The sequence below is a fragment of the Vipera berus genome (genome assembly GCF_964194415.1).
Source record: "Vipera berus genome assembly, chromosome: 1".
Lineage (NCBI taxonomy): Eukaryota > Metazoa > Chordata > Lepidosauria > Squamata > Viperidae > Vipera > Vipera berus.
In genome coordinates, this window is record NC_138202.1 from 319650873 (window position 1) to 319664762 (window position 13890).

General features: G+C 39.6%; 1 protein-coding gene across 2 annotated transcripts in view; it reads right to left on the minus strand.

The window, feature by feature from the left end:
- Nucleotides 1–212: 212 nt before the first annotated feature.
- The window catches only part of SRF (serum response factor), a 66995-nt gene continuing 53317 nt past the window's right edge, over nt 213–13890 (minus strand). For both annotated transcript variants that reach the window (XM_081314135.1, XM_081314134.1), the window contains 4 exons: nt 9416–9535; nt 6528–6719; nt 4668–4744; nt 213–4148 (listed from right to left, as the gene is read on the minus strand). In XM_081314135.1, the coding sequence (XP_081170261.1) occupies nt 4053–4148; nt 4668–4744; nt 6528–6719; nt 9416–9535 (485 nt within the window). In that variant the 3' untranslated portion in view covers nt 213–4052. The remainder of the gene's footprint in view (nt 4149–4667; nt 4745–6527; nt 6720–9415; nt 9536–13890) is intronic.

Consider the following 13890-nt stretch of genomic DNA (forward strand, 5'->3'; position numbering starts at 1 on the left):
GGCAAAATCTCCCTCCTAGTTCTCAACCCATCTCCTTTTCCTCCTCTACTGTGAAATATTTCTGTTCTTACTAGCATGCTGTTAACATCACAGATAATTGCAAGCAGTTACTTGTTTCCAGTCTTTATTTATTTATCATATTTCTCCATTGGCACACTCCCAGAGGACTCATGGCAGTTATTGGTCAAAGAAGCAATACATAAGACACAAAGTTTGTGCACAAAATGATACATTTATTGAAAGATTATTTTTTTTAATACAAAAGAAAGCTCTGTACATAGTACTGCGATTACTGTCACATCCTTCCAGAAACACAACCCTGGAAATTAACAAACCACACACACAGCCACTCACACACACACATACACACGCCCACACATGCGCACGCACGTGCACACACAAAAAAAATCCAAAAACAATCTGTAAAGTGAACTAAAAATGTCACCACACAATAAATGCCATTTCATCCCTGATAAGTGTTCTTACAATTCAACACTTTAATCACATGCAACATTAGCGTTTAACCTGCAGGTGCTTTTTTTGTAGGAGGGAGAACTTCCTTGATGTGAAGGATGAGTATCAAGTGTAGAATCCCCAATCAGAAAATTAGTACAGTATCAGAAAAAATTAGTACAGTATCAAAAAAAAAATCCTTGATTTTAGCCTCTCGTCTCTATTTCAGCAGAAGATTTTTGAATTCTTAGCATGATTCAAGAATTACTGTTTTGCAGATGTGCCTTTATCCCAAGCAGCTTCCTACTAATAGCTGAAAAATTCCTTCTTGGAGAAAAAAACAATCCACATACAGAAAACAGCTATCAATGTATAGCTAAGTTCCATTTGCATGGCAAATCCTTCAATACTCCATATCAGAATTGGGGGAAAAACGGGTTGCTGAAGACTGCTGGCAAATGTTTTCATCAGTGGATAGACATCACTGAATATAAATATTTTTTCCATTATTGCTGATAATGGAAGGAGACAGTTAACCAAGCAATCTTTTTGCCATAAAATATATCTGTTCTGGACTAGAGGGCAGAGAGTAATCATTCAGCTGCCTTGACTGCCTTTCTTTCTCATGTCACTGATTTAATGAAGAAGGTTAAAAAAAATCTGCACTTTAGCTAAAAAAAGCAATGAGGGTTAAAACAAGGAGATACTTTTGCACCAGTCTGGGAGACTTCATTATTGAAGCTAGTGCTGGAGAAGTACCAGTAAATTCAGATTGCTTGTAATATATATTTAAAGTGAAAGAACTGAATAAACCACATCCTTTCAAACTGCAACTAATTGGAGAAATAATACTTTTCAATGTTTTCTGACGTTTAAAACAAAACAAAAAAATATTCTAAAATGTAACCCATCGTGGAAGGTTTTAAACAAGTTACCCTAATGTTTTCTTTGAATTAAATATAAGCCAGATTTGATGGAGCTTGGGTACCTTTTTATAATGTGGCCATGTGAGCTGAAGATGCAAACAAAAGCAGTACACAACTTCAGTTTGGCCTAATGGCCATCCCAGGATTTGTGTGGCATGCTGTATTGATCTCTGCATCCCAAAGTGGAAGGAGCATGCCCCGTTTTAGAAAAGGATGCAAGGTTTTTTAAGATGGTAAATAGATGCCTTAAGCATCCACAGGGTTAAAGATCTCCACTTTGCTCCGAGAACAAACAAATGGACCAACGCTTTGGTTCCATCGATTCTGAGTGTCACTCTGGCACTATAAAGAGAATGCTGATGCAGTTGCATGTGGCTTTCAGGTAGTACTTTTTGGATATCTAGTATAAGCTGTCTCCTCCCCACTGGTGCAAACTTTTCCACCAAAGCATGATTCAAGTGCTAGAGACAGAGACATGTTTAAACGCTAATGTTCATGGAAACAATTTTAGAATATTACAATACAAATTAAAAAGGCCCCTTTCATTTTTTTCATCCCTGCCCCATGGCCCATTTCCCCCCCACCCCAACTACAAACCCCATGAAAACTGTATAGGAGCCAGACTTTTAATTCCTTTAAGAATTACATAAATACTGAGTTTAACACTTAGAAAAATAAAGTCTTTTTTTCAAGGCTTCTTTTGTCTTTTAATTAAAAAAAAGAAAGAAAGGACTTACAATAGCTGCTTTCTTTCTGTAAGTCTGCAGCTTCCTTAATCCAAAGCTGGCCTTTTTGGGGAGGGGGGGCATTTATAAGAACCACTGACCTGTCCTGGGCTGAATGACATGCATGATTGTGTGCAAACAAATGATCCAATATCCCAGCCCTTCCTCTATTCCGCATCTCTTTCCATTCTCCATTACAGACTAGCAGTCTTGCAGCTTCCCCCTTTAAATGTGTTACCTTATTTATTCATTCCAGAACCTCCTGTTTGAAGTGTCATAAAAAAAATTAAAATTTTCACTGTGGACACAACAGTGGCTTCACAAAAAATAGGAAGAACCTTTACCACAAATGCTCTAGGGATAAGCTTGCCCCATGCCATCTACCCACTCCCAGACTGTAGGCCTTGTAGGTGCAGGTCAAGCATGCTTCATGATGGTGGCGCAACATACCCTCTCATTTCCAGGGCTATCTGAGAAACAAACAAATGTCATAGGCTATGTTACATTATTGTATCCCAAACTAGTTATATTTCATCCATGGATGCAGTTGCCTTGGGAAAGCCTGCTGAATTAAGTTTAAATACTTTTTCTTAAACAACCCTTATTTGTTTCCAACTTCATTGCTTAGCACTAGCCTTCATCAACCTTTTCCAATCTTTTAGTCGACAATTCCCAGCATTGCCAAAAGCTAGTGGATATGGAGTTTGGAACCCAATACATCTTGGAAAGCACCAGTGGGGAAGGTTACTTTATACCTTCCAAAATTAAAATAATAATAATAACAATAATAATTATAACATGACTGTAGCTCTTCCTTCTCAGGAAGAAAAAAATTCAGCAAAACTCAAGCATTACACAAAATGAAATCTGCTCATGGGTTTATGAGTTGCTGAGTGTGTTTCCAAGAAAAAAGGGAGATGGGTAAACAATTCTTGTTTGGGCTGCAAGATGTGTATACAGCCAGACTAAATGGGCAAGAAGCTGGTCCAAGTCAGTTCCTATGCAACAAAAAGAGACTCCAAGGGAGGGATACTTTAAAGGTAAAAGGAAATCCAAGATGCTCAGTTGCTCCAGCTGGAATGCCAACAGGAAGAACCCTCTCTTTGCCAGCCAAGAATAAAGGCAAGCCAACCCACAATGCATCATGGATTGCTTGAAGGCACAAAGCTGCAGCCAGGAAGTGACCTGAACTGGAATGGGGGAGGGGAAAGAGGTGACTGTCCCAGCTCTGGTGTGTGTGTGTGTGTGTGTGTGTGTGTGTGTGTGTGTGTGTGTGAGAGAGAGAGGGGGGGGAAGGAGATATCAGGGCTATGCCTGAAAAGAGACTAACCTTTTCAGAATGGCTTCACAGTCTTCTGGACTGCAGCTTCTTCCCACAGCCTCAATTGCTCTGCCTAGAGGTTACAAACTAAGGACATTCAAGGACATTCTTATGTATCAGAAGCAGCAAGGCAGAGAGAGAAAAAAGTTCCCTCCCTGGCAATGAAAACAGATGGAAAGTTTATACATGGCAGAGTAAATTCTCCCACTCATGAGAGAAAGTTTCTTTGGCTGGAACAAATAGGAAAACAAAACAATAAACCAAAAGAACAGTAAATGCAGTGTAACAAAGTCCCCGTACAGCCCATACTCAGCTTCCTGCTACTGGCCTTGCAGCCACTTTTAATATGCATCTATGTACTTCTGTGGGTGCTTTTGTGTGTGTGGAGGTGTGTGTGTCAGTATAAAGTGTGAGAAGAAAATGTGTAAAAGGCAACAATAAATAAGTGATGGAGTCCATACAAAAATAGGGACTGCCGAGATCCTCGTGCAGCTTGAGGAGTGCCATAGATCCAGGGCCAGATGCAGCATAAAGCTGGAGGCGGCGGCGGTAGCATCTGTTGGTTCATGTTGGGGTGCTGGGTACACACTTCTTCCCCTTCCCTCACCAGGTCCCTCCCAAAGTTGCTCAGTCACTCTTGGAACCATGTGATGTCTCCAAGTTGACCACCTGTAGCTCTGTCAAGTTGGCAGTGCTGCTGCTCTGCTGACCAATGACAGCCATCTGCAGAGAGAAAAGAACCAATGAAAGGAACAGTCTGTTATGGGCGAACATCTAATATTCTTCTGCTCCTGGGTCTCACAAATAAGTAATCACGGCTTACTTTCTTCACTTACATTTCAAAACTACCTTTCAGAATTTCAAGGCATATGAAACCTCATATCACAATTAATAAAAGTCAATGACACATAAAAATACTGATGCCCAAAAGCCATGTTTCTATATTAAATGAGCAGCACATGTCATACAAGCTCAGAGGTTCAGTATAAATTTGACTGGAGCTGCTGTTAATAAACTGAACATCTGCTCACAACACTTCTGTAAATGGAACGTGAAGCTTGAAATCCTCATGTCTTGAACAACTAAGGTAAAAAACATCCAATGCTGCAAAATAATTACAAGCACAATTACAATTAATTTTATACTATACTTACTCCTGCTAGTGTATCTCGTTTTCAGTAAAATGACTGCAGTCTCAGGGTAAAAGCTGAAAAGAAAAATACAAGGTTGTTTTGTACCTACCTGGTGAAGCTGGACAGCTGAGACTGGGATCTGAACTGTTCCTGACGGAGCTGTCAGGAATACCTGAGGGACTCCACCTGCCAGAGAAAGTGACAGATGTACACTAGTCATTCTCCAAAATTAGCCTCAATCACTCTAGATTATGCAGACATAATCACAGTAGGAAATTAAAAAATGAACTACTGCTATCAAAACCAAATCACTCACAGAGCAAGCTATGTTTTTACAGAACAAAAAATATAGTCTATAGATAAATTGAATTCACATATGATGCTATACCATATGATACTTGGCTTTTTAAAAAAGGCTTAATCTGTTATGTGAACCTAGCCACTGTGGTTTATAAAGCAAGATTTCTAGTGTTGCATATTGGGTAGCTCTAGCCAATTGGAATTAATTCAATATACGAAGTTTAAATAATTCATGCATTAATGCACTATGTGAGCCTAATTCCTTTCACATAAAAATCTCACTAACAGAATAGACTCTGGAGTGATTTAAGAATCATTTTTATTCATATCCCTCCTTTATAATATATATCCCAGCAGCCTATGCAATGATCAGCATTTCTTTTTGGAACTCAAGAGTTGGGGTTTTTACCAAAATTGGGGCAGGAAACCATTGTGACCACCATAAACAGGATAAGGAAGCCTCAATCAAATGCTTCTCCTGAATTGTTGCCTAAAACTCAAAGCCACCACAGATATGATGTATATATACATGCAGTTATATGTACATCGTATCTGCATGCAAATCCTCTCTCAGATCACATCCCTTATTCATCTGTATTAAACTTTAGCAGGCTGACTGAAAAAAGATCCTCTTTCTTGACTTCCTTCCTTGTTTTTACTTTTGATTCTCACATTTTAGCAAATTTGTTCCTCAAATAGAGAAGAGAGTGTCTGTTTCTAGGCTCAGTAAAATATTCTTTTGAACCCCGAGAGTATTATAGAGGCAATATACCGTATATACTTGAGTATAAGCCGACTTGAGTATAAGCCGAGACCCCAATTTCACCCCCAAAACTGGAAAAAGTTGTTGACTCGAGTATAAGCCGATCCGCCGTTCTGCAAGCCTCTGCCGCCAGCAGAGGCTCGATCCGCCATTTTGCAAGCCCGAATACACAGGAATACCCTGTGTGGCCGCGGCTCTCGGGGAAGCCCTGGCTGTTCGCTTCCTCGCTCCACGCTGCCATTCGGGGCCCGCGCGTTCCCCGGGCAAATCGCGGTGCCCAGCAGGCGAGGAAACACGCCCGCTCCAGTCGCCCCCCCTTCCCTCAGGAGACGCGAAGCAAGTGACCGCCCGGAGCTTACCGAGGACTTGCTTCGGTGCTTCCAGGATCGCGCGCACCTCTCCCAAGCCGCCGCCGTCCGGAGACCTGCCGAAGTTTGGGGAGGTTTGGGGAGGTGCGCGCGCACCTCCCCAAACCTCCCCAAACTTCGGCAGGTCTCCGGACGGCGGTGGCTTGGGAGAGGTGCGCGCGATCCCGGAAGCACCAAAACCTCGGCCGCGCACAAGTCCTCGGTAAGTTTTTTTGTTGACTGGAGTATAAGCCGAAGTGGAATTTTTCAGCCCAAAAAGTGGGCTGAAAAATTCGGCTTATACTCAAGTATATACGGTATCTCAAACATCTATTTTCCTGAGTTCATATGACTACTGTGCCAGCTGAGGAAAAAGCATGGATTGCTTAAGGAGTTTCTGATACAGTAAGGTACCCATTCTGAACTGGAAGCACCCTAATGGTTGAGAACCAAATGTTGCTTTATGCTGTGTACATGTATAGCTAGGGAAAGAGACGTCAGATGGGCAGTAAGGAACGTAGGATGTTCAAACATCAAACTTATCTGGGTCCAGTCTTACCCTGATCCTGGACTTGCCCATGTGAAACCTGCATTGCTGATGGGGCCTGGGAGAAGGCATTGAGAACCGCAAGCCCACCATCCGTGAGACCCGATGTAGGAGCATACATCACTGCATGAGAACTGGGGTACATCATATGGCCTCCCACAGTGGTTGGCACAGATGAAGTCATGATTGTAGCTGGCAGGGTCACTGGCAAAACAAAAGAAAAGTCACAACTGAAATAGCTGTCTGCTACATCTGTTTGCTTTCGCTATCTTACCGGCAGAAGCAAGACCTCTTCATACTTCTATCAGGTGTGTGCAGAGTTGCAGGGTAAAACCTACTTTAGATCTCTGAGCCAGTACAAATTTATCATGTACATTCGTCCCAGTCTAAATCCTACTGCCAGGAGATAAAATTGTCCAAAGCCTTCTGAATGCGTGACAGAAGACAGATTCTACAGTTGTTCAATATATCTGAAAAAAATGTGATGTATGCCTGAAAATCAGGCTGCTCCTTCATATTCCAAGATCAGATATCTTTTCCTTTTTGGGGGGGAAGGGTGGGAAACTATTTTTTTAGCAGAACTAAAAATATTGTTAAAAAGAACATATTATTTTTAGACATGGATAGAAAATTGTTTCTAAAAATAAAGCATCAATGTATAAAATATACAATAGGGGATTGTATATTTGATGCCGCTCTGGAATCAGGGTTACAACAGACACACCCCCTCCTTAAATGGAGAGTTTGACCCATAAACAGACCAGAAGTGAAGCATGTGTATGGTGAAAAAAGAAATCAAGTCGGGAACACAGCAGAGAAGGGGGAAAGAAACTTCCAACACAAATAGCAAACCTTGGGAGAAAAACTGTGAGTGCTGGGGGGTGGGGAGAGAAAAGCCACAAATCTATAGTAGGTTTTACGTGCAAAAAGACTAAGACTGGCTACAAGAACTGAGGGCCTGGGAAATAAGAAAAACTTTAAAAACCTAAAAAACAATTAATGTAGAAAAAATAGCACTACCAATTAAGAATAGAAGTAAGGAACAGAACTTTAATTCTGTATAATAAAATAGTTTTTTTTGGGGGGGGGAACCAAATTCAGTTTTTATGATCTGCAACAGAATAAGAAAAAACATATAAGAACATATATCATATAGGAACATCACCAAGCAATCAGGATGGTCTGATCTTGGTTATACCTGGTTAATGTTGGATGGGAGACCAAACCTCTAGGGCAGGGGTATGCTGCTCAGGAATTCTGGGAGTTGAAGTCCATGAGTCATAAAAGAGCCGAGGTTGCCTACCCCTGCTCTAGGGCAATAGATTACACTGAAAAGTTAAAACATCAATACCCAAATGTCATCCTGGAAGACAATGAACCACCTCCACGCTGTTGCTGTGAAAACTACACACACGTCCATAAAGCCCCCCCCCCCAGGAATCAGGTTTGACACGAAATAAATTTTGGTTTATTTACCCTTGTAAAATAATTTTCATTTAAAAAATAGAAAATGTTTTGCATATATTTTACTAGTCTCACTAGATGGCACTAAAGTTGTATTCTCATTGTACTTTTGCTAACTTTTTTTGCTGACTTATCACTATCAACTGGACAAGGGACTAGTGACATAAAAGATTATAACCTCATGGACAATAATAAACTTTGGCCCAAGACAAGAATTAATGTCGAGTAAACTCCTATTATTGTAAGAACAATAAGATTAAGTAGAACACTCTACCCCCCTCCTTTCCCCTACCGGGAGCAGGGAGAAAATACTGTATTATTATAAAATTTGAAGAAATGCATCAACTACGATAACCAGGATAACCTGCTCTTCAGCCTCAAGCAAAGGACAGTCATTCATTTCCCAGATTCCATCATCAAACCATATTAGGACTTAATTGCTATCTTGAAATTTTGACTTACTGATTACAGATCTGCCTTTTGCCCCAAAAGACAGGAAGTCTGGTCCTCCTTCCTAAGCATTAGGAAACATTGATGACATATTGTCTTAGGCAAATGTGATTGAAACGAGGGCAGTTTTGATCTAACTCATTTTACTTTGTGACAATGGAGTGATGGCACAGAAAGTTCTTTAAAAGTTTGTATACGTGTGCTTATTCTACTGGAGGCTTTGCTTGTTTTGTCTCTAAAATTTTCTGCAAAATTTTCACCACTGTTACACATAGTTCTTCAGTTCAATAATTCAGAGGTACAATGGCACTAAATAAGATAACTGACCTCTAAACTGCAGTTGCTGCAGCATCCCCACAGTCACATTATTACAGTTTGGGTGCTTGGCAACCAACTCAAAATTATAATACTTGCAGTATTTTGTGTGATCAAGTGATTGTCATTTGTGACCTTCCCTGCTGGCTTCCCCCGAACAAAGTCAATGAGGAAGCCAGCAGTCGCTCCAGCAAGTGTTACCCACTCCTGCCACTTTTTCACTTGCCTGCCAGGCTCTGTATGGCCATGCTCCATAGCACTTATCCACAGTAGCTGCCTGACCATAGCTCTTACCTACTGGCCACTTGACTGGGACTCCCACTTCTTCCCATGTCACAGGTCACATAAGGTCCTTGCTTAATAACCTGCATGATCCTGAGGTTACAAATGCAGCACCACTAAGTAATGCAGTCATGTAAGATCTTTGCTTAACGAGCCACATAGTCCTGGGATTACAACAATAACTAGGATTGCTGTTGCTAAGCGATGTGGTTACGTCACATTGCACTTTATAGCTGTATTGGTTAGTGATGGAAATTCTAGTCCCAACTGCTGTCATAAACCAAGGACTACCTGCATTGAACTTCTTGGTGCTGAGTTCTCCTGGACTACCGTGGAGAGCTCCTGGCTCCAAACTGCAAAGTGAGAGTTAGGAGTAATTGGTTGCTTACCTGTCCCGCTGGAAGAGGTCTGTGTGATGTCAGTGCTGCTGTCGCTTGTAGGAGACGTTTGCTGGGGGGCCTGATGCACCTGGATGGCTTGCACAGGAACCTGTTGAGCCACTGCACCACCTGGGAAGCAAGACAAGCTGTTCTTAGCATGTGCTGTTGCTAAGAACCCTTTGACTTTTAATTGACAAGATATGTTAGATGCTTTTTCAAAACAATTACAGCGACATGCTATCCCTCCACTTTGTTAAAGTGGTTTTTTCAAAGTTATTTTTAAGAAATTGTTCAAACGATATTGCCTTCAACCACAGCACTGTCAGAAGTTAGAAGTCAATGAGGGAGGAATTAATTAAGACAATGTATATAGGATGACTTGCAGGAGTTTCTATACTTGAAATAAAGCACTGTATAAGAAGTGACTTTTATTATTTAGGATCATGCAGTATCTAGGAAGTTAGCAATGTAAGATATTTCAAAGAAATATGGATATATCAAAAACTAATCTTAAAATCATCACAAACAAGAAAAAGCCATTTTTAACAATAATCCTACATTCATACAAACAATTAGATACAACTTTGTAATGTGTTTATTTATCAATCATATTTAGAAACTGCCCATCTCCCTCACAGAGGGACTTTTTAAAACTTAAGAAACACCAGTGTGACATAGTGCTTAAGAAGATGGGTTGACAACCTTTAGCATGAAAGTTCACTGGGTGATTTTGGGATAGACACTCTCAGTCACCAGACCTACCTCACTGGACTGTTGTCATAGGGCAAAATGGGAGGAGGGAACACTATTTATACTTCCTTAAGCTCCTGAACAAAAGATGGGAAATAAATCTAATAATCAAAGAATTCCCCCAAAGAGAGGGGGATCTGTGAGGGAGATGGGCAGTTTCTAAATGTTGGGAATTTACATTTTCACAACCTGATGACATCTAGAACTACCATTAACTATAACTTTCAGGTCCCAGCAAATATGGCTATGACATTCCTGGGTGAAGATTTTAGCCAGGAGACTTCTGGCAACTACCAGGTAACTTAAGAACCATTCCCAAAGGATTCAATCAGATGTCTGGGGGGAAGCCACCAAATAAGTATAAAGAAAACTATTATCTCTTGCTCCTGAGCCATTCAGAATTCAAAAGCTGTAGTACTCATGAGCAGAAAGGATCTATCTGGCTGCAATAAATAATTCTTCTCATGAATTTATTTGTATCATTCATTTTATAATATATGTATGTAACTTCGTGTTTGTCTCTGTGTATATTTATTTATATGTAGAGAGAGAGATAGTTTATTTGTATGCTAACACTATATTAATTATATTTTGTGTAAGGAAGGAGTATTATACAGGAATAAGTCAAAATTGGAATATGATAACAGACCTTCATTTTTTTTTCATCAACGCGTTTTTTCATCCTTTTCTAATCCATTTAGTACACAAATATAGTTAAAAGAATATTTATAACCCACCTCACCAGTCTATCCAAAGGGATTTTTCTGTCTACTAGCATCCAAAATAATGTACGTGGAAGCAGAAAAATATAAGGCCAAGAGGAAGGGGCCACCTAGTAAAGCATTTGGTCAGCTGTTGCCATCATGGGTTTCTACTCTTTCCCAGAAAGCATAGTGGACAGGACATGCAGATCTAAGTTTCCAGGTTTAAGTGTCTACATCTCTGGCTACATCATTTCCCTTCTATTTACATATCTACCTATTTTAGTCTAAGTCTTCCATCACTGTAGCCTTTCCATTACCTACTACTATCAAACTATAAAATAGCCTTAAAGACAAATACACCATGCTCACAGAAAGATGGGGGTCATCAGGACTCTTTTGCTCTCTTTTTCTTTCCCTTTAAGAAAAAGGATCTGACAAATACAAATAGGGCTGTCAACTTGATGCTTCCTACCGTGCACAAATATCAGCAAATCACACAAAGGTATAATCATAGAAATATATAAAAGTGTGTTAACTTTAAAACTAACTTTATTCAAATTTCAGGCATCTTGTTATTCTGTTCTTACCCCATCTCTGAATTATCTTCCCAAGAGACTAAAGTAACACCAAATTTATTTTCTTTACAAGAATCAGATAAGAGTATTTTATTTACTGAGCCCCTTTAAATCAGTTTCAATTGTTCTGACAAAATTGTATTAAAAGAATGAGTTTAAACCATACTTGTTCATATATTTATTGAGAAAAATAATCAAAAGCTACATATTTGTATGGGGGAAAAGTATGTGAATCTCTAGCGTTATCAGTTCATTGGAAGGGGAAATTATAGTTCTCTTTATCTAGTTTTGGGTCATGTAGAGAACAGATCACATTTTAGGTCATATTTATGCAGATATACTGAAAATTCAATTCACAAACTTTTAAGGACCACTGTACATTTTAATATTTCACATCCTGCCAAAGTTTTAGGAAGGCAGACAAATGTTGAAAAATGCAGTAGCTGTGAAGGCCACAACATTAACCTATGCAGGATAAGAGCCAATGCAGTATAATGGTTAAAGAGTTGGAGTAAGGGTGAAGAGACACAGGTTTTAGTCCATTCTCTGTCACAGAAGCACATCCTGGGCCAGTCACACTCTCAATCCAACCTACCTCATGGGGTTGCTTTCGTGGGACAAAATAACAGGAAGGAACGTAATGTACACTGCTCTGAGCCCCCACACTTAATAAGGTAGGACAGAAAACTTACAAAGAAAAAAAGAAATCTATTCAGTATTGTTTGTGACAGATAAAACTCTGTAAGATGCTAGATTGTTTTATTTATTCTCTTGCAAATGTAATGCCCCTCACAAACAATTCTGTGTATCTTTCCATATGTGCCTGTAACATTATAAAAATACAAGCAATGATATAAAAATCAACATGCACATTGTAAAAGGACTTCTATCCTTTGTAGAATTTATGTGAAATAATCAATCCCAGAAATAGAATTAAATGGGAACTATTTTATGTGCTTGTAGATTTTTTTAAAAAAAAACATATTCTGATTTACCATTATGTATTTCATTGCTGCCAATTGCCTTGATTTGTGAAGAAAAGATTTAAAAGCACATAATGTAAGCTTGGTTTCTGTCTATCCCTATTATAGTAATGGAATAATTTTGTGATAATAGCTTTTGTAGAACTACTTGGAATCAAACACACAGAAGAGGAGAGAGAAGAGACACAAGCTTTAGTAACCAGGTACAGGAAGTGGTGTGATGACGAAAAGTAGGCAGGCCATATTTTCCCTTTTTCTCTGGGTTGAAAAACTATTTTGTCCTTTGTAGTTCAAAATGTGTCACCCACTTTAGCAACTGTGAAGAACAGTACAAACAAAAGATGCTCCAGAAGCTGGAATATCTAAACCTTAGGATAGCAACTAAGATGGTGTGATCAAAGCATCTCCCTCTTTTCACCTGTGTGGCAGAGTTTCGATCATATTTCCACCATCTTGACTTCTCTGCCTCTCCCGGGGATGCCTCTGGCCCTGAATTTGGCCTTAGGGCTTTACATTGCCCATGTGTGTCATAAAATGATGTTCTCATTCTGTCCTACCTATACATAAAGGTTGCTCAATCTGATTAACCCATCTACGGGTTAATCAGGTATGAATATCCATTTAAGTTCACACAAAAATTATTACACCAGAACAAAGTGAGAGTGATCTAATCTAACAGAATGTTGCTTTAAATTGTTGTCAGGCTAATCCAAATTTACACCACCATAGAGTCAGACAAATTTCTTAAGAGTGAGTTTGTTCCAATGACCTACATAAAACGCATTCCTAGGCACTGAATTTCATACACCATTACTCTGTCTAGCTCTACCCACCCACCGGTTCTTCCCTTGGGCTTTCTCTAGACCTCCCAATCTGATTCATTATGCTACTTTGAAGATATTACTGACTCAGTAGATCTAGTTTTCCTAATTCAAACTACCATAGAAGTAATGTTACAGCCCCCCAGGGTAAGCCAATGTAACTGAGCAGACTTCTTTTCTAATCTCTTAAGTCTGGGCATCAAGAGAAATCTTTACGTATTCTATCAGGACTTCAATCTCAGCTTGTGGCAGAAATAAACTGACGCTACATCCTGCAGCAGCACTAACTGAACAGGAAATAGATCATCCAAAAATTCTAGCTACATGGCAACCCAAGCATCATTACACTGCTCTATTTTTTCCCAGAGGGAAGCCCAAAGAATGAAAATTGTAGCAAAGCAAATTCTGGCAATAATTAGTAGAAAAACACACCAGGTGGCAGCACTTGGCCAACCTTGGCTGATCTTGAAAGAACTAAACAGGATCAGATACTTGGGCTGCCATGAAATACCCAGATGTATATAAGATTTAGAAATAAAAAATAAATCCAGAAAGGACAACGGGAAATGACTTCCATATTATTGCCAAGAAAACTCCAAGACTTAACTTCAAGGGGGGCGGGAGAGTGCTTTACTTAAGGAGAAACCTTCC